Here is a 26,352-nt window from a genome sequence, read left to right as displayed (position 1 = left end):
CCCAAAGGAACGATGTTTCATTTAGCTGTACACAGTACATTCATATGGTTGAATGACAATAAATTTGAACTTAAGGATCTGGTCTTGAGACTACACCAGGATATCACTAGGTTGTAACTATATAAGACCATAAGATACAGGAGCAAAATTAGGCCATTCAGCCCATTGAATATACTCTACCATTACATCATGGGTGATTTATTGTCCCTTTCAACCCCATTCTCCTGCATTTTCCCCAGAACCTTTGATTCTTTAAATAATCAAGAGCTATCAACATTTGCTTTAAGTACACCGAGTGAATGATGTACTGCATGTGACTGTATGTACTGCATTTTGCACCTTGGAACAATGTTTCATTTAGCTGTGTTGTGTCGATGTATAGGTGAGTGAGTATAAGCTTGAACGTGATCTCTGGCCTCATAACCTTGCAGGTGAAGAGTCTCGCGGGAGGACTGATCAAAATAAGTTTGAATGTGACTTAGCTAAGGGCAAAACTAGAGTCTTACATGTAAACAAAGCAAATAATATTTGTAAATTATGATTGATGGAGGAGGAGATTGCGAGTATCTGTACGTTCAGCATCAGGGATCTAGCGTAACTGTATTCTTGCTTCTCAAATTTTTTAAAAGAGATTAAAAATTAGCTTTATTTGTCACACATACATCAAAATGTCAAACATACAATGGATTTTGCATGAACAACTAACACAGTAGGAAGATATGCTGGGGCAACTGACAAGTCACCATGCTTTCAGCACCAACACAGTCTATCTGCAAATCACTAATCCTAACCCTTATGACCTCTGGAATGTGGAAGAAACCAGTGCGCCCAGTAGAAACTCACACAGTCATGTGGAGAATGTCCAAACTCCTTTCAGACAGCAGCAGGGGATGGTCGTAGCTGCACTGAAAGTGTGCTACCCCCGCACTATCACGTCAGAGAAACCAAGGGAAATACTTCTGATACTATGGATAATTGAAATCCTGACACAGAGATTGAACACCTGCAGAAAATTTACTTGGTCTGAATATAGAGATAGCGGCTTTCTTTCATGCCCAGGCCTCCTGAGTTACTTTTTCAATACACAAACTTGCTAGATTATTGATTTTACAAAGTAGCTGACTTGTCACTAAGACCATAGGACTTGGGAGCAGAATTAGGCCATTCATCCCATCAAGTCTTCTCTGCCATTCCATCTAGACTGATTTATTATCTCTCTCAACCCCATTCTCCTACTTTCCCCTGTAACCTTTGACTTCCTGACTAATCAAGAACCTATCAGCTTATCTGATGATGTGACCCCCACAGCCTCTGTAAGAATGAAATCTACAGAGTCATTGCCCTTTGGCTGAAGAAATTCCTTCTCTTCTTTGTTCTAATTGTCTGTCCCTGCATTCTGATGTGGCGCCTACTCAATCTAGGCCTTTCAATATTCAATTGGTTTCAATGAGATCACACTTCTCAACTCCTGTGAGTACATGCCCAGAGCCATCAAACACTCCTCATACATTAACCCCTTCATTCCCGGAATCATTCTTGTGAACCTCCTCTGGACTTTCTCTAATGCCAGCACATCTTTTCTTCGATAGAGGCCCAAAGCTGCTCACAATACTCTGAGTGGTCTGACCAATGGGTGATAAAGCCTGACATTACAGTCTTGCTTTTATTTTCTAGTCCTCTCCAATACAAACATTGCATTTGCCTTCCTTATCACCCACCCAACCTGCAAGTTAACCCTCAGGGAATTCTGCAGAAGGGCTCCTACGTCTCCTTGCACCACTGATTTTTGAATTTTTCCCCCATTTGGAAAACAGTCCACACCTTTATTCATTCTACCAAAATGCATTACCATACACATCCTGACACCATATTCCATCTGTCACTTCTTTGCCCATTTTCCCAATTTCTCCAAGTCCTTCTACAGACTCTCTGCTTCCTCAGCACTACCTGCCTCTCTAACTATTTTTGGTGAAGTGCAGTTATTTAAACTTTGCATTCTGGTATCATTACCATTATTCAAATTTAACACAAATGATTACTGTGGGAACGTATTAGCTCTGAAAGTTGCTTAAGGAAATTTGGGAATTATACCACTGCAAATTTTCAAATTTCCACTCATTCTTGTTACAAATGTAGAAAACCAATAATTATTTGCTTCATTCTTGTCTAAACTTTTGACACCTCAAAGCTTAAACTGTTATCCAGTACTGTGCAGAGGTCTTATGCACATAATTGTAGTAATTTTATGTATCACACTATACTGCCACACAAAAATAATTTATGACGTATCTGAATAATAATAAACCTGATTCTGATATGGGTCTCTATTGTGGACTGAGAGTGGGGAGGGGGCAGGGAGAGGTTGAATCATGGTTGGGGAAAAGGGGAAGGGAGAGGGGAGGGAGCAGGAAGCACCAGAGAGACATTCTGTAATGATCAATAAACCGATTGTTTGGAATCAAATGACTTTGCCCAGTGTCTCAAGGCTGGGTGTGTCTGCATCCATGCCAACCTCCCCCCCCCCCCCCGCTCCACCCTGGCACTCCTTCTCTGCCACCTGTCCCACACCAGTCCTGCTGCACTCCATCTCACCAATCCCAACATCCTTTGTTCCCACCAGATTTACGAATTCACTCTCCGCTCCATGTTGACCGTACTGAACAGAAGTCTTAGGAATCCTAGCCAGATATATGTGCTTAAGACTTTTCCACAGTACTGTTTGTTAAAATTAAGATGCAGTTTGTAAAAGCATACTACCTTCTGATGCAACTTTTCTCAATTAGAGTTTGACATTTTTTGATTGTTATTGTTTGGCTTTGCATTTTACTTGGTCACAGCTCTCCTGCAGTTTAATCAATTCGAGCCTTCAGCATTGGATTACAGTTCACTCAGCAACAGCTCAGCAAACCAATGGAAAAGCACTTCTTCCACTACTTTGCATGAATATCAGCAAAAACTTCCAAGCTTCCTGCTCACCCTCAGTGAGAAGCAGATGGAACATTTGTGATAAGAGATGCATAGACAGACCACTGCTTCAAAAACATAGATAATGTATAAATCAAAGTACTACATATTTTAAAACATGGGTGTCAGAGTTAGGTGTTAATATTTGATGATTCATTTTGTATTCCTTGACAAAGAAGTGGGCAGGAAGAATCAATAGACCATGTAAAATAGGAGTAGAATGAGGCATTTGGCCCATCGAGTCTCTTCCACCATTTCATCATGGCTGATCCATTTCCACTCTCAGTCCCAAGCTCCTGCCTTCTCCCTGTATCCTTCATGCCCTGACTAATCAGGGATCTATCAACCTCTGCCTTAAATATACTCAATGACTTAGCCTCCATAGCTGCCCGTGGCAACAGATTCTGCAGATTCACCCCTCTCTGGCTAAAGAAATTCCTCCTCATCTCCATTCTAAATGGCATTCTTCTATTCTGTGGGTGTGTCTTCTGGTCCTAGACTACCTCACCATAGGAAACATCCTCTCCACATCCACTCTATCGAGGCCTTTCAACATTCAATAGGTTTCAATGAGACCAGCCATTATTCTTCTGAATTCCAGTGAGCACAGGCCCACAGCCATTAATCACTCCTCATATGACGAACCTTTCACTCCCAGAATCATTCTTGTAAACCTCCTTTTGAACCCTCTCCAACTTCTTAGGTAAAGGGCACAAGACTGCTCACAATACCATTAAGTCAGGCCTCACCAGTGCCTCATAAAGCCTCAACATTACATCCCGGCCTTTTGTAGTCACTACCCACCCTGCAAACTATCTTTTTCCCAAAGCTTGCTTTTAGAAAGCACTATAGGGCTACTAAAACAAAAACCACGTCATCTTAAATGTTTCTTCCCCCAGGTAGTTAATGTGATCAACCATTGGAGTTAGCTTCTCCCCAACCTCCCTCTGCCTATCACCTCGATCACTGCACTGTGCTGTAAACTCTTAAAACCACCTTTTATACATGTGCACACTTCAGAGTTTGGAATTATTTCCATTCTCTTTTGAAGACATTAATACAATATTGTGAGTCACCCTGACACTATTTACCTGCGTAATGGTGTGCAGCGTGACTTTCATTGTGCTGAATTAGCTTCCACCTAGAATTCTCTATTAATCAAGCAGCATCTTTGGAGGAGAATAAACAGTTGAAGGTTTGGGCTGGGACCCTTCGTCAGTACGGGTTGAAGAAGCTAGCTATGTATTTATGTACATTTTATTTCATATTTGTACTTTATCGTCTGACTTTATTTTATATATACTTTATTAATTATAATTGTTAAATCATTTTTGTTGCATGTTGTGCCCTGACCAACACACCCCAACAAATTCCTAATATATGAAAAAGTACATGGTGAATAAAATTATCCTTGATCTGCACTCTAATGACATTTAAACCTTGCTACACATAAATTGAGAAGGTGAAAAGTTTGCTGGTAAGCACAGGTTTTTAGCATGAGAGATGAGATTGTTGAAATCTCTGCCCAAATTTTGTGAATGTTTACCCAAGAGTGGAATCTGTGGGAAAAGAAGTAAACCAGGAAAATCAAACGTAAAATTGCTACAATACTATTAATTCAAAAAGCAGTCGGTGACCACATTACTAGGTACAACTAAACACTTGCTAATTAATAAAGATATCTAATCAGCCAATCATGCGGCAGCAACTCAATGCATAAAAGCATGCAGACATGGTCAAGAGGTTCATTTGTTGTTCAGACCAAACATCAGAATGTGGATGAAATGTGATTTAAGTGACTGACTGTGAAATCATCGTTTGTGCTAGACGGGGTGGTTTGAGTGTCTCAGAAACTGCCGATCTCCTGGTATTTTCACACACAACAGTCTCTAGAGTTTACAGAGAATGGTGTGAAAAACAAAAGACATCCAGTTATCATCAATTCTGTGGGTGAAAAGGTCTTGTCGATGAGAGAGATCAGAGGAGAAAGTCAGACCAGTTCAAGCTGACAGGAAGGCAACAGTAACTCAAATAACCACATGTTACAACAGTGCTGTGCAGAAGAGCCTCTCTGAACACATAATGTGTTAAACCTTGAAGTGGGTGGGCAGTAGAAGACCATGAACATTCAGTTCACTCAGTGGCCATTTTATTTGGTGCAGGAAGTACCAAATAAAATTGGCACTGAGTGTATGTTGGCTGAAATTAGTTAGAACTAACCATCAATAATGGAGCTTCCCATTCAGTGAACAGTTTGTCTTTGACAGTACTGATTACGTGACAGCATTTTGCTAAACAATAGTAGCATTTGTTACTTCCTAATACTTTGAACTTAATATCAGCAGTACAAAAATTAATTTGAGTTATTTTTATATTAATAATAACGGTTAGTGTATGAGGAGTACTTGATGGCTCTGGGCCCGTACTCACTAGAGTTTAGAAGAAGGAGAGGGCATCTCATTGAAACCTATCAAATACTGAAGGTCTGGATAGAGTGGGTGTGGAGAGGATATTTGAAATAGTGGTGTAAAAGATAAGAGACATAGCTCATGTGCTGGGCCAGAGCCTTTTTCACGGGGTGGAAATAGCTAATTCGAAGGGTATTAATTTTAAAGTGATTGGAAGGAAGTATAGAGGGGATGTCAGAGACAAGTTTGGTACACAGAGTGATGGGTGCATGGAACACCCTGCTGAGGAGATGGTAGTGGCAGATAGAATTAAGTTCAAGTTCAATTTTATTTTTCATCTATGAACAACCAAATGAAACAACGTACCTCCTGACTCCACCCACAAAACATAATCACACACAGCACATAAACAACTTATTACCATAACAAAGCTAATAAAATAAAATATAATATGACATTCATATGGCACGCAATACCGGGAAGCAGTTAACAGCCCGATGTTGAAGTGCTGAGACCTGGATGGTAGCAGGATATTCATTAGTCTCACAGTCTGAGGGAAAAAGCTGCTACCCCATCTGGCAGTCCTCGTCCTGATGCTCCTGTACCTCCTTCCTGATGGTAGTGGGTCAATGAGATTGTGTGCTGAGTTGTGGGGATTCTCAGCAAAGCTTCAGGCCCTTCGTTTACAACGCTCCCACTAGATGTCACAAATAAGTGGGTGGGAGGACAGGGTAATCCTGTCAACGGTTTTTACTCTCCTCTGTAGGGTCTTGTGGCCCAATGCCTTGCAGCTTCTGTACCACACAATGATGCAACCAATCAGGGCACTCTCGATGATGCTCCAGTAGAAAGTTGTTAGAACGGGTGCGGAGAGCCCTGCACGCCTCAGCCTCAGCAGAAAGTGTAGATACTTTGTGCCTTCTTGACTAGTGATGAGGTGTTGTGGGTCCAGGTTAGATCGTTCATTACGTGCACAACAAGGAACTTTGCTCTTCACTCTCTCCACAGCAGAGCCATTGGTAACCTGTGCCTTCCTGAAGTCCACATTCATCTCTGTTGACATTTGGGTTTTTGTTCTCACACCATTTGCTAAGCTCTTCTACCTCCTCTCTGGATGCTGATGTTCCCACCATCTTTAGCAAATTTGATGATGTGATTGGGCTGATCTGGCAGTGCAGGCATTATTCAGCCCTGAGGTGCACCAGTGTTCAGCGTGATGGAGCTTGAGATGTCGTTGCCAAATCGGACTGATTGTGGTCTTTCCATCAAGAAGTCCAAGATCCAGTTGCAGAGAGGGATACTGAGTCTCATTGAGGGCAGTTTACCCACCAGCCTCTGAGGAATTATCAAGTTAAATGCTGATCTGAAGTTGATGAATACCATCTAGGCATATGAGGCATCGTTTTCTATGTGGGACTGGATGGAGTGAAGGACTGAGGCTATGGCATCATCAGTGGATCGGTTTGAGTGGTAGGCAAGTGTTCCAATGTAGCTGAAAGATGTGATTTTATAAAGTCTAACAACAGTTGCTTAATGTAGTTCATTATTGTTGAGGTCACTGCCACTGAGTGGTAATTACATAGGCCAATTAAAGACACTGTCTTGGGCACTGGAATGATGGTAGCTGCCAGGAAGTCTGCAGGGACAACGGATTGTTGCAAAGAGATATTAAAGAAGTCTGTTAAGACCTCTGTTAGCTAGACCGCACAATCCTTCAGCATCCGACCAGGTATGTAGTCTGGCCCTGCAGCTTTGGGTGGGTTTACCCTGGCTAGGTTCCTCCTCACCTCGGTTGTGGCCAGACAGGGTCTTCCTCAGGGGAACAGGGCACTTTGCTCAATGTCACGTCATTCATTGCATCAAATCATGCAGAGATGGCATTCTGCCTGTAAAGGAGGAAGGTGTGGCTGTTGTTCATATGCAGGATAGATTTATAATCTGTTATGATTTGGATAACTTACTACATGAGCCACGTGTCCCTAGTGTCACAAAGGTATTTGTCAATTTTCTGTGAGTACTCTCGCTTTGTCTTTCTGATGGCAGGGTGAGCATGGCACTTGTCCTACTCCTGATCGTCCAGATCCCTACAGCATCTCTGCAGTTAGCCATGATTTCTGGTTCGCCCTGGCATTGTTCAAAGTACGCTTATCAATGTAGTCAAACAAGACACATAAAATGCAGGTGGAACACAGCAGGCCAGGCAGCATCTATAAGGAGAAGCACTGTCGACGTTTCGGGCCAAGACCCTTCGTCAGGGCTGTGTTCCACCAGCATTTTATGTGTGTTGTTTGAATTTCAGCATCTGCAGATTTCCTCGTGTTTGCTCTTATCAATGTAGTGTTTATGTGTTCATCGTAGTGTTCATTCAGAAACTCTTCGATAGACACATGATTGAAGGTAAAATAGAGGGCTCGGTAGGTAAGCTGGAGATTCATCTCTACCTGAGAAGGTGTAAAACGCTCCTTCCCTCCGCTGGCTTGTAGGTCACCCTTGGGCAAGGTGTAGCACCTGCTTCCCCCTGCCCCCCTCCCCCACCAATCAGGGTCATGTGAAGCCGGGGAGCAGGTAATGGATGCTCATTTGATCAGCTGATGCACGTCACAGGTCAAAATCAGAGTCAGGTTTATTATCACCAGCATGTGTCATGAAATCTGTTAACTTAGCAACAGCAGTACAAGGCAATATGTGATAATACAGAAAGAGAAAATAATCCAGTAAATCAATAACAATAAGTATATACAGGTAGTCCCTGAGTTACAAACATCTGACTTATGAACAACTCGTACTTGCGAACCGAGGAAGGCGAACGCTGTCCACCATTTTAAGTCATTGCCTTTGACACTATGTTGAGTGTGTAACTTTGTATTTGGCTTAAATTTTTCTTAGCTAGATTCACCCTGACCCCCCCCCCACTCTCTTCCAGTCAGCTGGTGGGGCAGTCAGATCAGCACCGGGCTCGAGAACAGAGGTTCCCAAGTTCGATCCAGTTACAGACCGCTCCCAAGCGCACCGGGTTGATGTCGAGCTCGCAATTCAACCTCGTAAAAAAAACACTGCCACCTTCAGTTTAAATTCCCACATGAAATATTGTGGAGGATCAAATACCCAAACCCAGCACAGCCCCCACTTGTCCCATTTAACCTGTCTCAGTGCGGTGGACTTTAGGACCTGGTGAATTCAGTGCGGTGGTGCTTAGGACCCAGCGGACCTCGGGAGCCGCCTGAGCTTGGGACCCGCCGTCCGCAGTGTTTCTGTCCCTTTGACGGGAAGCGATCACAATTGAAAATAATAAAGCACTTGGAAAGAGGTGAAATGTCATCAGTCATTGGAAAAGTGTTAGGCTACAGTCGGTCAACGATGGGAACAATTTTAAAGGATAAAGGATAAAGTGAGAATAATGGAGCATGTGAAAGGCTCTGCCCCGATGTAAGCTGCAATTATTACTAAACAACGCAGTGGTTTAATTATTGGAATGTTTCTTAAGTGTTTTATATGCATAGAAAGGTAAAATATATACTATATACTAAGAGAAACATTTGACTAACTGACGCAAAATAATACCAGATGTACTTGTTCCAACTTACATACAAGTCCGACTTAAAGACAGACTCAGGAACAGAACTCGTTCGTAACCCGGGGACTGCCTGTATATGTATATCGACTAGATTAACAATAGTACAAAATGGAAATAATGTATATTAAAAAATCATTGAGGAAGTGTTCATAGGTTCAATGTCCATTTAGGAATCGTATGGCAGAGGGTAGGAAGCTGTTCCTGAATCTCTGAGTGTGTGCCTTCAGGCTTTTGTACCTCCTCCCTGAGTAACAATGAGAAACAAGCATGCCCTGAGTGATGGGGGTCCTTAATAATGGGCCATTGACACCAAGCAGTCACTTTTTGAAGAGTATTGATAATGGCTGGAGTCACCTGTCCTGTAAAGACACTGACCAGAAGAAGGCAATGGCAAACCACTTCTATAGAAAAATTTGCCAAGAACAATCATGGTAATGAGACCATGACTGCCTATCCCATATGACACATAATGATTATGATGATTAGGGAGAGAAGGGTTAGATTGATCTTGAAGTAAGTTAATGGGTGTGCACACCATTGTGGGCCAAAGGGCCTGTACTATGTTGTACTGTTCTATGTTCTGTCTCTCCTATGTTCATCACATTTACCGGTTGAGGATATGTCTCTTGCCATGTCCAGGTGAGTTTTGGAATGAGGTTTTGTTCGGCCAAAGTATCTGATGAAAATCTGATTCTTGTGCACCCTCTGGAAATTTGGGTGATGAACAGGTTAACATGAGTTAAGTATCTCATGTACAGAATATATATGTTATGATTTAATTCTGAGTGTTTAAAAACCTTTAGTAATTGCGCTGCCTACTACATTTAGACTATAAGACATAGGAGCAGAATGAGGCCATTCAGCCCATTGAGTATGCTCTGCCATTCCATCATGGTTGCTTTATTATCCCTCTCACCCCCATTCTCCTGCCTTCTCCCCATAACCCTTGATGAACCTATCAACCTCCACTTTAAGTGACTTGGCCTTGATAGCTATCTGATACATTAAGAAATCATTCAAGAAACTTTTAGATAGTCACATGGATGGTGGAAACATGGAGGGCAAAGTAGGAGGGGAGGGTTAGATTGATCTGAGAGTAGGCTAAAAGGTTTTCACAGCACCATAGGCTGAAGGGCCTGTACTAGGCTGTACAGTTCCAAGTTTTAATAGCGTGAGAGCCTAGGACCAGGGGGCACAACTTCAGAATAAGTCGACTAAGAGCAATTTTACAGATGTAGTCTGTCGATACGATGCATTTTGGAAAGCCTGTCATATATACATGGTGCCTGTACCCCACTTACCAGCTCCTGACTGTAGAAAAATCTCCTCAGTATCTCCGAGTTTTGAGATTGAGTGACCTATACCCTACGAATTAGTCACCAGCAAATTGTAAAATATGAGGTCACCCTCAACGGTCCTGAGACAAGGGAGCTGAGGCTGGTCATTACCTCGACCTCTAAGGGCAAAGCAGTCCTGGCACATGTGTAAAGATGTCTCACAGATCCTACTGAGAACAAAGGATGTTGACTGAGTGTTGGTCCTTAAAGATTAAACACTTTAGGGAAAGAGGAGTTAGTAAAATTTGGTTGTAGAGTGGGTATGTAAGAGTTGTCATTCTTTAGACCAGTGAGATATAAAAAAAATCTTGCCCAAGGTGAATTTTGTATATTCAAAGGATTCAAAGTTATGTACGTGGTATACAACCCTGACATTCGTCTTCTCCACAAACAACCACGAAACAAAGAAAAAAAAACTACAGAATATAAAATACAAAATCGAACAGTCCATATTCAGTTCAGCTCAGTGTTCATTACCTGCGGGCTGCCCCGATTCAAAGTCGCCCAAAAATAGCAACAGAAAAAGGAACGACTATGAACTAAAAAACACATCATAATGTGAACTACACTCTGATCCTCAAGCCACGTCAATTAGAGCCTGCTGTTAAAGTTATTTGGGGAAGTTGTGTGCTGGAAACTGTATACCTCAGCAGATTAAAATCTTGTAAAAAAAAATCATGATTAAGATCTCAACTGAGACATTGAAATTATAGAACATAATACAGTACTGAACATGCTATTCAGTCCTCATACTAATCTTGAATCCAATTTGTATTGTAACCTCCTCCTGTGTATCATCCAGATCCCTCCATTCCCTTCATATTCACTTGTCTATCTAAAAGTCTCTTAAAATCCACCAGACTAGCTGCTTCCACTAAAACCCCCGTAGTCCATTCCAGGCACCCACTGCTCTCTGTTAAAAAAAAAATGTCCCACAAGTCACCTTTAAACTTCCCCTTCTAACCTGAAAAGTGTGTTCTGCTGTCTGACATTTCAAAGTTCAAAGTAAATGTATTATCAAAATACATATCTGTCATCATATACAAGCTGGAGATTTATTTTCATGTAGACATAATCAATCTATAGTGTAATAACCATGACAGAGTCAATGAAAGACCGCACCAGATTGGGCGTGCAGCCTCCAGAACATCGGCAAGCTTCACTGGCATCATCTTGCTGATTCTAACTTGTCGTCGTGATTCTGGCTGTCTCCCTGATCTACATCCCTCCGAATTAAAAAAGCACTTCTATCAGATCTTCCCTCGGAGTCTAGGGTTGCACTAGGAAGAACAACCCCCATGTTTAAGCCCTTTTTCATCCATACTTCATTGTCTATTTGGAAGTTGTGGAAATGAATTTCTCAGTTGCAGTTGCCAGTCAATGTTCCTATAAATCTACTGGTAATGATGTCACCCTCATTGTGATTATTCTCATAAATTGAAGACTAGAAACTATATAGTAAAAGGCGCAAAAGGATAAATGGTTTATCCTTATAGATTAATTAGTGAATGGGAGAATATAACTCAATCTTACATGTTTCTCTCTCAGAGGTCTCCATCAGTCAGGGTCAACCATGGTTGTTGCCTTGTAGTTGTCTAGACATGCAAGCCAGGGCAGTACAATATGGAGAAAAGCTGTTGCTCATGCAGCAGACTCCCCCTCTTCATGCATCATCTGATGAACGGCAGAGACTGATACAGTTTGGCACCAACAGCATCTTTGGAGTTGCCAGACAGCATTGAACTCAATGTAGGACTGTCTTAGGGACCCCAGCTCCAGATTTTTCACTTGGGGTGTACTCCCCAAGCCTTCCCATTAGTGGGTAGAGCCACAAGGCAGCGGAGGTTTGAGATCAGAGTTTCCCTTCTCCTAGATGAGCTGCCAACCACGGCTGTCAAGCCCCATCTGTCTCAAGCAACTGGTTTTAGGTTGCTTTAGTGGGTCCAGTAACCCACCTTTACTTCGTCTCCTGTCAGTAGAAACAGTTCTGCCAGGCTTAGTAGCAAAGCTACACAGGAAGGCCAGGAGCTGGACTTGGTTGTCAGAGTCTATTTGAGATGCATATCAATGGGAGCATTTAATAGATAGTGGGAGATTGACCCCATTACCACTCCAGGCTATAACAGCTTTTGGAACCAAATTAGGAATTACATGCTTAACTATACAATTAATAATAAATTACCAGTGAGTCATGTTCAAAGCCTAACCTCTTTTTTCATTCATTTCACATTCTCAAATTATTGTGATAAATCATGAAATGCAGGTGTTGTATTTTAGAAAAGAAAGCTCTTTAGAATATACAAAATAATCGTAAGTTCCATCTTGTACGAAACTTGGATGATATATTCAATGCTCTGACGGCTGTAAAAATAAAATAAACATTAAATTGCTGTGCGTACTAAGCTGTTGGAAGAGTTTTGCAAGATAAAGTCACAGAGTCTTTGTATCACGGCCATAAACTTAACCCTGGCAGAGATGAGTGTTCACTAGGCTTATAAACAACTGCCAGCTGCCAAGGCAACATTCGCAATCTGACATTAAGTTGTATGCAGCGGGAAAGGCGAGAGGGAGAAGCGCCAAAGTATTTTCAGCTCTTTCCCAAGAACAGATGATTGAACCTACCCGACAAAGGAAGTTGTGCAATGTCTGCAAAACTACATCATCAACCATTGTTGCAGTTGTATCCATTTTCATCTGTATTTGGAATCCTGTGGTTTATGTTTATTCTTGCTGTTAATATAATTTATGCTGGTTTTTATTTGGCTTCAAGGAAATGATGATGATAGTCATGGGCATGTCCTGCTCTTTATGGTGATGAATTTACTTATTTTTCTTTATTTTTGTCTATTGTTAGTGTTTACTTTAGTTATTTTAGTGTTCTAAATAAATGTATATTTGTATTCTTTGAATAATATGCAGTCTTTTAAGCTATTTAACTCACTCATGGCAGAGCAGCGGTTAATGTAACAGGTGTCGGTGGTAAGATCGGTGTTCAATTCCTGACGCTGTCTGCAAGGAATTTGAACCGTCTCTCCGTGACCACATGTTTCCTGCGGCGCTCCGGTTTCATCCCACATTCCAAAGGCATACAGGTTAGGGTTAGTAAGTTGTGAGCAGGCAATGTTGCGTCAGAAGCATAGTGACATCTGCGTGCTGCCCAGTAGAGCCCTCCCTGACAAAGGATACCCTTCACTGCATCTTTCAACATGCATGTGACAAATAATGGATTTTCCCCCTTTCTATTTCAGTATGAAGTGAATGTAAATTATTTGGGAAAATTGGTTTATTGTTTACACAGTACCTAGAAACAATGAAAACCTAGTCTACTGTTTAAACAGATAAATTCATTATAGCAAATTGAACACAGTACAGCACAGGAACAGGGCCCTCAGTCCACAATATCGTGCTGAATCAATAGAATTAGTCATCAAATGGCTAACTAAACTAATCCCCATATCCTTTGATTTTCCTCACATTAATGTGCCTATCTAAACATCTCTTAAAAGTCTCTTCTGCCTCATCCACCACCTCAAGCAGCACATTCCAAACACCCACCACTCTGCAAAAAAACTTGCCCCTCACATCTCCTTTGAAGTTACTTCCCCCCTCACTTTAAATGCATGCCCTCTGGCATTGGATCTTTCAACACTGGGATGAAGATGCTACCCATCTACTGTCTCACTCTGCCTCTCATAATCTTACATGAGAGGTAGTAAAAGGGAAAACAAGAACAGATTACAGAATAAAGTGCAGAGAAGATTCAAGTTGTCAGTGGTCTGGGGACAAGGTGTCAGGGTGTCAAAAGTTACAGGGAGAAGGCAAGAGGATGAGCTTAAGAGGGATAATAAACCAGCCATGATGGAATAGAAGAGCAGACTTGATCGGCTGAGTTACCTTATTGAGCTACCTGGAGCTTTGTTGTCTCCGAGAGGGTTCCGTGAGGCTTCAAGTGAAATGTGTGCCATCGAGGCCAAGAAGCCTGGAGATGGAGCGTGAGCAAGTTCATGGTCGACTCCATTTCTCACTGATTAAAGCATCAAGGAAGATAGAAATTATTGTGACGAGTGTGTAAGGTTAGCTGGAGTTCAGCACCATCTACCAGCCTGTTGTTCACTGCTGTTGGAGGAAGGTGTCTGTGAGTTACTCTCTCTCTCTCTCTCTCTCTCTCTCTCCCTCTCCCCTCCCTCTCTCTCTCCCTCTCTCTCTCTCTCTCTCTCTCTCTCTCTCTCTCTCCCTCTCTCTCGCTCTCTCTTCCCCCGCCCCACCGCTCCCTCTCCCTTACCTCTGTTCCAAAAGGTTACCCCTCAATTTTGAGGCTGTGCCTTCTAGTTCTGGACATCATAGGAAACATTCTCTCCACATCAATCTCATCTAATCCTTTCAACATTTGGTAGGTTTCAATGAGATCCCCACACATTCTTCTAAACTCCAGTGAGTACAGGCCCAAAGCTGCCAAGCGCAGTTCATATATTAACCCCTTCATTCCTGGTATCATCCTTGTGAACCTCCCTTGGACTCTCTCCAATGACAACACATCCTTTCTGAAATACAGGATCCAAAACTGTTGATAATACTCCAAGTACTGTCTGACTTTGGTTTTATAAAGTCTCAACATTATCTCCTTGCTTTTATATTCCTCTCCACCTGAAATTAATGCTTTCTTTACCACAGACTCACCTTCTGGGAGTCCTCCACAAGGACTCCTAAGTCCCTCTGCACCTCTGATGTTTGAATTTTCTCCCCATTTAGTTGATAGTCTGCACTTTCATTCTTTTTACCAAAATGCATTATTGTATCATACATTTCCCAACACTGTATTCTATCTGCCACTTCTTTACCCATTGTTCCAATTTGTCTAAGTCCTTCTGCAATCACATTGCTTCCTCAGCACAACCTACCCCTCCACCTGCAAACTTTGCCACAAAGCCATCAATTCCATTATCTAAATTATTGACAAATGATTTGAAAAGTAGTGATCCCAGTACTGACCCCTGAGAAACACCACTAGTCACTCGCAACCAACCAGAAAAGGCCCCTTTATTCCCACTCACTGTCAGCCATTCTGCTATCTATGTCAGTATCTTTCCTGTAATGGCATGGGATTTATCTTGTTAAGCAGCCTCAAATGCCTTCTGAAAATCCAAGTAAATGACATCCACTGCCTCTCCTTTGTCCTCCCTGCTTGTCATTTTCTTGAAGAACTCAACAGATTTGTCAGGCAAGATTTCCCTTTACAGAAATCAAGCTGACTTTGACTTATTTTATCATTAGTCTCTAAGTACGCCAAAACCTCATCCTTAATAATAGACTCCAACACTTTCCCATCCACTGAGGTTAGACTGACTGGCCTATAATTTCCTTTCTTGTGCCTTCTTCCCTAAACAGTTCTTAAATGAAGGGAATTCCAGCGCTTTTCTAGATTGAACTTTTGTTCTTTATGAATTGTCCCAAATGAGCAGCTGCTCCAGTTAGCCGATCATCAAATTAACCGAATCCACTGTATTTAGAATATAGAGCGTAGAGGCTACACAGGTTCACAGGGTGATCAAAGGGGCGTATGGAATACTTGCCTTTATTAATCAAGGTAACGAGCTCAAAAATCAGGAGGTTATGTTGCAGCTTTATAAAACTAGTTACGACGCATCTGGAGTCTTGCATACAGTTCTAGTCGTCCCATTATGGGAAGGGTGTCAAGACTTTGCAGGGGTGCAGATGAGGTGGACCAATATAACGCCTGGACATGTGCTATAATGAGAGATTAGGCAAAGTTGGGTTGTTTTATCAGGAGTGGTGCAAGCTGATCAGAGATCTGATACAGGTTTATACATTTATGAGAGGGATAAAGTGGGCAGACAATATATTTTCCCAGAGTTGAAATGTTACCAGAGGTCGTGAATTTAAGGTGAGGAGGTAATTTCAAAGGAGATATGAGGGACAAGTTTTTTTTAAAGAGAGAGTGGTGGGTGCCTGGAATGTGCTGTCTGGGGTGATGTTAGAGGCAGAAACATTAGAGACTTTTTAGAGATGTTTAGAACAGGAGGAAAATACAAGGATGTGGACATTGTGTAGGCAGGCAAGATTAGTTGGCCATTTGAATACTAATTTCTTTGGTTCAGCGGGCTGAAGCGCCTGTGTGGTTCTGTTCTTTATTCACCATATACATTTACATGTCAGGAATTTCCTGTGGTGTGTTGGTCAGCGTGTTACATGCATTAAAAAGCAACAATGTTCTGCAATTCTAAAGAATAATAAAGAAGTTAAAGGTTAAAGTGGAATAAAATATTAGAATCAGATTTAATATCGCTGGTCTACGTTGTGAAACTTGTTTCGTGGCCCTAGTACATTGCAATACATAATAATAAAAACTATAATTTACAGTAAGAACTATGTATTAAAAAATTAAAATGTAATGCAAACAGAGAGGGGAAAATACTGAGGAAGTGTTTCTGTAAATCTGATGGTGAGGGGAAGAAGCTGTTCCTCAAACAGAGTTACCTGTAAGCTGTTTTGCACTGAATGGAATGGCACTGTGATCTCATTGTCCTCCGCAACAGCAATAAAGCTCTAACTCAACTAACTAAACATGCAGTGTGTGCATAAATACATAAATACCAACAGGTATTTTACAATGCAAACAGTTTTTTAAAAAGTGGTTCATAAATAATGCTGTTAAAATATTATAAAAAGTGGTAACAGAATTCAGAAAGCAATGTTATAGTTGCAGATAATCACTAACGTGCTAGGGCCATGATGAGGTCGATTATGAAGTCAAGAGTTCATCTCACTTACAAGATATCTGTGCAGCAAAGTCTGAAAACAGCAAGGCAGAAGTGTCATTGAGCTTGGGGCTGTACTTTTTCGAGCCTTTGGATCTGCTCAATGGAAGGAAGGACAAGAGAGAATGTCTAGGGTGGATCTTTTGGGCCTTATGCCCAATGAAAGGAAGAAGAGAGTATGTTCAGGGTGGGAGGGTTAACACCCATAAAATGCTGGAGGAACTCAGCAGGCCAGGCAGCATCAAGGAAAAGGATACGGTTGACGTTTCCAGCTGAAACCCTTTGGCAGGACTGGAGAAAAATGCTAGGGAGTAGATTTAAAAGGTGGGGGGGGGAGTGGAGAGCGAAACACAAGGTGAAAGGTGAAACCTGGAGGGGGGAGGATGAAGTAAAGAGCTGGGAAGTTGATTGGTGAAAGAAACAGAAGACCATGGAAGAAAGAAAAGGGGGGAGGAGCACCACAGGCAGGCGATGGGCAGGAAGGAGATGAGGTGAGAGAGGGGAAAGGGGATGGGGAATGATGAAGGAGTTCAGATGGAAGACATTACAGGAAGTTTGAAAATCGATGTTCATGCCAACAGGTTGGAGGCTACCCGTACGGAATATAAGGTGTTGTTTCTCGAACCTAAGTAGGCCCTCATCATGACAGTGAAGGAGGCCATGGATGGACACATCGGAATGGGAAGTAGAATTAAAAATGGGCGGCCACTGGGAGATCCCATGTTTTCTGGCCGACGGAGCTCAGGTGCTTGGTGAAGAGGTCTCCCAATCTACGCCGGATCTGACCATTATACAGGAGACCACACCGGGAGCACCAAGCACAGTAAATGACCCCAACAGGTTCACAGGTGAAATGTTGTCTCACCTGGAAGGACTGTTTAGGGCCCTGATTGGTAGTGAGGGAAGAGGCATAGGGCAGATGTAGTACTTGTTCCACTTGCAAGGATAAGTGCCAGGAGGGAGACCAGTGGGGAAGGACAAATGGACAAGGGAGTCATGTAGGGAGTGATCCCTACAGAAAGCAGAGAGTAGAGGGAAGGAAAGCTGTGTTTGGTGGTGGGATCTCGCTGGAGGTTGAGGAAGTTTCGGGGACTTATGTGCTGGATGTGTTTTGTCTGCCAGAAAATGCAGGATCTCCCAATAGCCACCCATTTAGATTCCACTTCCCATTCCCATTCTGATATGTCCATCCATGACCTGCTCCATTGTCATGATGAGGTCACACTTAGGTTGGAGGAATAATACCTTAAATTCTGTTCAGGTAGCTTCCAACCTGATAGTATGAACATTGATTTCTCAAACTTCTGGTAATGTCCCTCACCTCCCCTTCACCATTCCCCATCCCCTTTTCCCTGTCTCACCTCATCTCCTTGCCTGCCCATCGCCTCCCTCTGGTGCTCCTCCCCCTTTTCTTTCTTCCATGGCCTTCTGTCTCTTTCACCAATTTACATCCCAGCTCTTTACTTCATCTTTTCACCTCTCACCTTGTGTTTATCTCTCCTCTCCCCCTCCCCCCACCTTTTAAATCTACTCCCTAGCTTTTCTCTCCAGTCCTGCTAAAGGGTTTTGGCCTGAAACGTTGACTGTACTCTTTTCCATCGATGCTGCCTGGCCTGCTGAGTCCTCCAGAATTTTGTGTGTGTTTTTGGATTGCCAGCATCCAGAAGCAGCAGGAGAAAACAAGATTTTCTCTTGTTTGAGGGTGGGAGGGTCTCTTTAGTTCTTTCTGCTGGCTACTCTCCCAAGGCAGCATGAAGTGTAAACAGGGGCACACTTAGTCCCAAAATTATTGTTTACAAAAATGGCAATTTAAACATATGATTAAATGCACAGTCAGAATAAAGTTATCAGCCAGTGCCTCAGTTTCCTCTGACGAATGCTGACAGGAAATTCTCAAATGGATATACTCATAAACTTCAGGATCGGGGTGGGAGATGCATTGAATGTTGCCGCTCTTGGCAGTGATGACGTACTGTACTTTGGTGGAATTTCAAATGCTTGAGAGGAAGACGTACAGTAAAAGTGCCAAGGATCTTCAAAGCCGACAGAAAAGCCAAAGAGGGCACGTTAACAGAGTAAAATTCTGAGGGATGTTTCAGGATTGGGAAGCTTTTAAAAACTAAAAAAGTCATGAAGGTAAAGATTGAATACAAAAATCAGCCAGCCAATAGTATTAAATAGGATACCAAAAGTTTCTTCAAATACATAAAGTATAAAAAAGAGCTGAGAGTGGATATCAACCACTGGACAATGATGCTGGAGAGGCAGTAATGGCGTACAAGGAAATGGCAGCTGAACTGAATAAGAATTTTGCATCAGTCTTTACTGTGGAAGACACTAGTAGCATGGTGGAAGTTCCAGGTGTCAGGGGCATGAAGTGTGTGAAGTTACCATGACTAGAGAGAAGGTTCTTGGGAAAATGAAAGGTCTGAAGGTAGTAGATAAGTCAGCTGGACCAGATGGTGTACACCCCAGGGTTCTGAAAGAGGTGACTGAAGAGATTGTGGAGGCATTAGTAATGATCTTTCAAGAATCACTGGATTCTAGAATGGTTTGTGAAGACTGGAAAATTGCAAATATCACTCCACCCTTTAAGTGACAACAGACCACAATAAACATCAGAAGAATTCCGACTGTTCATGCAGAGAAATGGCATCAAACGTTTCAAGTCAGCTCCTCACTACCCAGCAACAAATGGGTTTGCTTTAAGGTTTATCCAGACCTTCAAGAAGTCAACTAAAGTGATGGAAAAGGAGGACATTTCTCTACAGCAGAAGGTGGACAACTTCCTTTTTGTCTATCAGAACTTTGTTCAAGCAATGACAAGTCAAACACCTGCAATGATGTTCATGAACAGGAATCTGAGATCTCACATAAACCTCCTGAAACCAGATCTTTGGAGGGAAGTGCAGAGGGAAGGAGCCAAGTGAAGAGGGAAGGAGCTTCAAGATTGGTCAGGAAGTCCTAGCATGATTACCGAGAAGATAAGTGGACACCCGGTAGGATAGCTACAGGAACTGGACCACGGACGTACACAGTGGATGTTGGAGATCAGACATGGAGACGTCATGTGGACCAGAAACTGAATGCTCAACCGAAAAACACACCTGAGTGGACTCCAACCAACAAGTCAGACATGTTACAGTCACTGGACTTGCCTCTCAGTGATGGTCATGTCACTGACAGTAACATGACACTGGAAACCGAGACAGGACACCTACCAAAGCTGAAGACACTCTACAGGTCCATAGACAGTATTCTGAAAGGAACATAGCGCTACCCAAAAGACTGAACCTTTTGAACTGTGAAGTTACTTAAGGATTGTTATTGTGAAAGCATGTTTATTTGAATATAGTTTGTGAAGGGGAAATTGAATGTTTTGTACATATACAGTTTTATGTTGCACCTATTTAAAGGAGGAGGAAGTGCAATGTATGGATCTATTTCTTTTAGAGCAATGACCTCACCCCATTTAGCACTACATATTGGTCTGTTGTCTGCACATGCACATCGTTCTGTCTCTTCTCCCTCTCTCTGCAACGTGAATAAGCCAGTTAAAGCCATCTTTCGCATGTGTGCCTTTATTTAGTTGATATGTAGTTGTGCACGGACACAACACGTACATATTTGATTATAAATATTCTTTGAATCTGTGCTGTGCACTACATGCAAATCTGAAATATATTTTATGGTAATATTGTTTGGTCATGTGTATGCACAGACAGATGGCAATAAACTTGAACGAAGTCAACAACTGTCTAGATATGAGAGATACAATCATTGGCCATGTTATTTGGCACACCTGTATACCTGCTCGTTAGATAGATAGATAGATAGATAGATAGATACTACAAAGGAAATTACAGTGAGCAGTAACATTACAAGTGCACAGATATACAAATATACAAATATTAGAAGAGAAGTAAGAAGGAATAAAAAAATAAGTTACCACAAGCAGTCTAACAGGAGAGGATCATCACTTCCCCAGCTTTAAGTTGACTCATTATAGAGCCTAATGGCCGTGGATAAGAATGACCTCATATTGTTCTTTTTGGAGCAGCACTGTTGTCTTAGTCTATTACTAAAAATGCTTCTCTGTTCAGCCAAGGTGCCATGCAGAGGGTGAGAAACATTGTCCAGAATTGCTAGGATTTTCCGTAGGGTCCTTTGTTCTACCACGGCCTTCAGAGAGTCCAGATTGATTCCTATAACAGAGCCAGCCTTTCTAATCTGTTTATTGAGCCTGTTGGCATCACCCCTGTTGATGCCATTGCTTCAGCACACCACTCCATAGAAGATTGTACTGATGACAACAGACTGGTAGAACCTATGAAGGAGAGGCCTGCGTACTCCAAAGGACCTTGTTGATTCCTGGGATGGCAGGGCTGTCATATGCAGAGAGATTGGAGAGATTGGGCTTGTACACGCTGGAATTGAGGAGATTGAGAGGGGATCTGATTGAAACGTTTAAGATAATTAAAGGATTTGATAGGATTGAGGCAGGAAATATGTTCCAGATGTTGGGAGAGTCCAGTACCAGAGGGCATGGATTGAGAATAAGAAGTCAGTTATTTAAAACAGAGTTGAGGAAGAGCTTCTTCTCCCAGAGAGTTGTGGAGGTGTGGAATGCACTGCCTTGGAAGACGGTGGAGGCCACTTCTCTGGATGCTTTCAAGAAGGAGCTGGATAGATATCTGATGGATAGGGGAATCAAGGGATATGGGGACAAGGCAGGGACTGGGTATTGATAGTGAATGATCAGCCATGATCTCAGAATGGCGGTGCAGACTCGAGGGGCCGAATGGTCTACTTCTGCACCTATTGTCTATTGTCTATTGACCTCAGTCTCCTCAGAAATTAGAGGTGTTTCTGGCCCTTATTGTACACAGCCTCTGTGTTGGTGCTCCACTCGTCCGTCATCCAGGTGCACCCCAGGTATTTGTAGGACCTCACCATCAATAGTAACATGTTAATGCAAATATCTAATCAGCCAATCATGTGGCAGTAATTCAATGCATAAAAGCATGCAGACATGGTCAAGATATTCAGTTGTTGTTCAGACCAAACATCAGAATGGGGAAGAAATGAGATCGCAATGACTTTGACTGTGGAATGATTGTTAGTGTCTGACAAGATCATCTCAAAAACTGCTGATCTCCTGGGATTTTCACACACAACAATCTCTGAAGTTTACGGAGAATGGTGCAAAAAACAAAACAAAAAAAATCTGTGAGCGACAGTTCTGTGAGCAAAAGCGCCCTGTTAATGAGAGAGGTGAGAGGAGAATGGCCAGACTAGTTCAAGCAGACAGGACAGCGACAGTAATTCAAATAACCATGCATTACAACAGTGGTGTGCAGAAGAACATATCTGAACTCAAAAAATGAACCTTGAAGTAAATGGGTTAGAGCAGCAGATGATCAGAAACATACACCCAGTGGCAGCATTATTAGGTAGAGGAGGTAATGAATGAAATGGCCACTGAGTGCATGTACTTGCAAGTGTAACTGTATCAGATGTGTCACCTGATTGACATGAAGAGAGGGTCCTTCAGTCTCCAGCTGTATATCAAAGACCCCAGAAAGTAAAGACCAGGTGCTATGACAAAGCTGTTATCAGTGTTTCACCTGCAGCAACCGGAAGATTATTTCCCCTTGCATTCCATTTTCTCTACTTTGACTTCTGTTGACTACATCAAAATGAATATTTTTAAAGAGATTAAATTTAATTGGTCACATATACATCAAAACATCAAAAGGTACAGTGAAATACATATAACATTGAATGTGAAATGTGCGTCGGTAACTAGCACAGTCCAAGGATGTGCTGAGGGCAGCCCACAGGTGTCACCACGGTTACCCTCTGTTTACCAACCCTCAGCCGGTACACCTGTGGAATGTGGGAGAAACCCCACGTGTTTGTGGGAGCGCATAAAAACTCCGTACGGAACCCGATCTTTGACGCTGTAATAGTGTTACAGGAGTCACAGCGCTATTGTGCACTGCACCCCATGAGGCAGTGAGAAATGCAGATTGTTAGCCAGCTAACCGTACATCTTTTAGAATTGTATCTGACTGCTAAAACTGTCATCTGACCTTACGCATGTGTGATAAAATACCTTTTTGTTTCCCATAGGTGCTTCATTCCCAATGTTTATGCAGCTCTTGCCACGGCAGCACTGATACCTTTGTTATGCCTTGTGGGAGTCACTGTGATTTTTATCCACACCTATCAGATCGTTCAGCAATGGAAGTCCTATGATGATATTTACAGGGGAAGAGCTAATGGCACAGGTAAGCATGTTTGTTCTTCTTCTTGGATTCCTTAGCTCCCAGTGGAGCGTAGGTCATCGATGACCTCCTGTCTCCAAGGACGTTTCCTTTGCTGTTTTAATTGCTATTTTGTCCTCTGTTTTGGAAGTGGCGGCACACTTCACAGCACAGTTACCATATAACCTGAGATTCATTTTCTTGCAGGCATTTGCAGGGAAAAAAGAAATACAATAGAACTTTGCAAAAAAGAGCTCTACTGTACATCACCAGACAAAGACTGACAAACAGCCAGTGTGCAAAAAAAGAGAAATTGTGCAAATAAAAGTTCTGAGAAAGTTGGTTGTAAGGAGTCCTTCAAAGTGAGCCTGTGAGTTGTAGAATTAATTCAGAATTGTGGTGTGTGAAGTTATGCACACTGCCTGTAAGGTGTTTGTACATTCTCCCCATGATTGCATGAGTTTCCTTCAGGAGCTCCAGTTTCCCCCCACAGTCCAAACTGAGGAAGGAGGTACAGGAGCCTGAAAGCACACATGCAATGATTCAGGAACAGCTTCTTCCCCTCTGCCATCTGATTTTTGAATTGACATTGAACCCCTGAACACTACTTCACTATTTGTTTATTTCCTATTTTTGCACTACTTATTTAACTATCTTATACATATATAATAGTTAAGTAGTTATATATGTCTACTGTAATTCACAATTTTCTTTTTCTCTCTTTAATCATGTATTGCATTGTACTACCGCTGCAAAGTTAACAAATTTTACGACGTATGCTAGTGATAGTAAACCTGTTTCTTATTCTGATCCTGGTTCAACAGCCTGATGGTTGTAGGGAAGTGATTGTTCCTGATCCTGGTGATGCTGGATCAGAAGCTCCTATCCCTTCTTCCTGATATCAGCAGAGAGATGAGAGCATGTCCTGGGTGGTGGGTGTCATTAATGATCAGGATGCTGCTTTCTTATAGCATGCAACTGTGATGAACACTTTGTAATATTGAGGAATTACTTTGGAACGTATTCAACCTCTCCATGTTCAAAGTAATTTCTCAAGGTAACGAAGTGTTCACCACAGGTATGATACAGTTCCGTGCTACAAGAAAACAGCATCATCATCATCAGGGACGCCCACCATCCAGGCCGTGCTCTCTTCTCACTGCTGCCATTGGGAAGGAGGTACTGGAGCCACTGGACCCATACCACCAGGTTAAAGAACAGTTGTTACCTTCCATTGAGCTCCTGAACCATTGTGGATAACTTCACTCACATCAACTCTGAACTGATCCCACAACCTATGGATGCATTGGGTTGTATCCACCACTTTCAATAGTCATTTATATTCCTGAGCATTGCTTTTTCCATATATTTTACTAAAACTAATATCTTCCCCATATTTTTGGGGCTCATTGTCAACAGTGTTTGATTCGTTTGTTAAAATTAGAACTAAAGAGCATGGAGATTTTTCATTTGGAGCAAAGTCCACAAAGGAATAAATTATACCTGGACTATGAACTAGATCAGTTCAACCGGCGGTTTTATTTTATCAGTTTTTGTTTATCTTTTGGAGCAGACAGCATTATTAAAGGCTGCTTTCAAAAATGCTAAAATACAGCCAATCATTAACGAAGAGTCTTGTTCCCTCTTCAATAGTTCGACCTCGATCTTCCTCCAGCCAGAATCCACACTGACAACCAATTCACTGATTTTGCAAACGTCATTTGGCAGTTTGGGACTTACTCGTTCTCTCACGTGTAATTGCCAATGATCAGCATCTCTGGAGGTTTTCCTAAAATGGAGACAATGCTTCTAGAATGAGCATAGGTGGGAAATCCTAAAATCGGGGAAGAAAGGACTCTCTTTTCCTCCCAATCCTCTCTCACTTGAGATACAAGCATTTGTCTTGACTTTATTCAGGCTCCCCATTTTCAAAACAATTCCTCAAGGTTACCAAGAGTTCACCACAGATATGACAGTACAGGAAAAAAGCAGCCTCATCATCGAGAGCACCCACCATCTAGGCCATGTTCTCTTCTCATTGTTGCCATGGGGAAGGAGATGCGGGAGCCTTTGGTTCCACGCCACCAGGTTAGGTAAGAGTTATTACTCCCTCAACTATCAGGCTCCTAAACTAACATGGATAACTTCACTCACCTCAACACTAAACTGATTCTACAACCTAAAGACTCACTTTCAGAGTCTTGGCAGTTCATGTTCTCAGTATTATTAATGTAGGTATGAATTTGTTTATTTAATATTTTTATTGTATTTCCACAATTTGGCTCCTTTTGCTCATTTGATCTTTGTATGCAGCTTTTCATTGATTCTAGACTATTTCTTTGTTCATCTGTGAGTGTTTTCAAAAATGTCAGGGTAGTATGTGGTCATGTATACATAATTTGAACTTTGGAGTGGAAGGTGCTGCTCGGAGAATGTATGGCATACTTTGTGCACGTGCTGTTTCTTTCCTTGCCTTGCAACACATCAGCCAGCAACCTTGCTGTTCCTTTAGCAATTTTTGTCTGTTGTTTGTAAGGCCAAGTTGCCAGCTCAATGCTAAACACAGATAGGAAGCGTGCAGTGAACCGTCCGGATTCGAACCTGGGACCACTTGCCTCAAAGTCTGGTGCAAATGCCACTACACCACCGGCTGGTTAATGCATATTTTAATTGAATGATTTTCAAGACTGTGGGAGAGTAGTTACTTAGAGATACTTGAGAAACTGGGGTGCACCATGGTGTAGCAGTTAGCATATCTCTTTACAGCACCAGCGATCGCCGTTTGAGGATGAGTTCTTGCCGCTGTCTCTATGGTGTTTCTACATTCTCCTCATGTGCTTCCTTTGGGTTCTCCAGTTTCCTCCCAGGTTCCAAAGACATTTGGGACAGGGTTAGTGAATTGTGGGCAAGCCATTTTGGCACCGGAGGCATGGCAACAGTTGTGGGCTGATTTGAGTTGACACAAAACAACTCATTTCACTGTATGTTTCGATGTACTGAACATGTGATGAATTGATAAAGCTG

The 26,352-nt window shown here is 42.2% G+C and overlaps 1 protein-coding gene across 1 annotated transcript in view; it reads left to right on the top strand.

Annotated features, from left to right (window-relative positions):
- adgrv1 (adhesion G protein-coupled receptor V1) overlaps positions 1-26,352 on the top strand; it is a 539,532-nt gene that overhangs the window by 456,274 nt on the left and 56,906 nt on the right. The window contains exon 86 of the mRNA XM_059969328.1: positions 23,195-23,352. Within this exon, the coding sequence (XP_059825311.1) occupies positions 23,195-23,352 (158 nt within the window). The remainder of the gene's footprint in view (positions 1-23,194; positions 23,353-26,352) is intronic.

Source organism: Hypanus sabinus, chromosome 5 (assembly GCF_030144855.1).
Source record: "Hypanus sabinus isolate sHypSab1 chromosome 5, sHypSab1.hap1, whole genome shotgun sequence".
Lineage (NCBI taxonomy): Eukaryota > Metazoa > Chordata > Chondrichthyes > Myliobatiformes > Dasyatidae > Hypanus > Hypanus sabinus.
The sequence above is the reverse complement of the archived record's forward strand: the minus strand, read 5'-3'. Positions and strand labels throughout refer to the sequence as shown.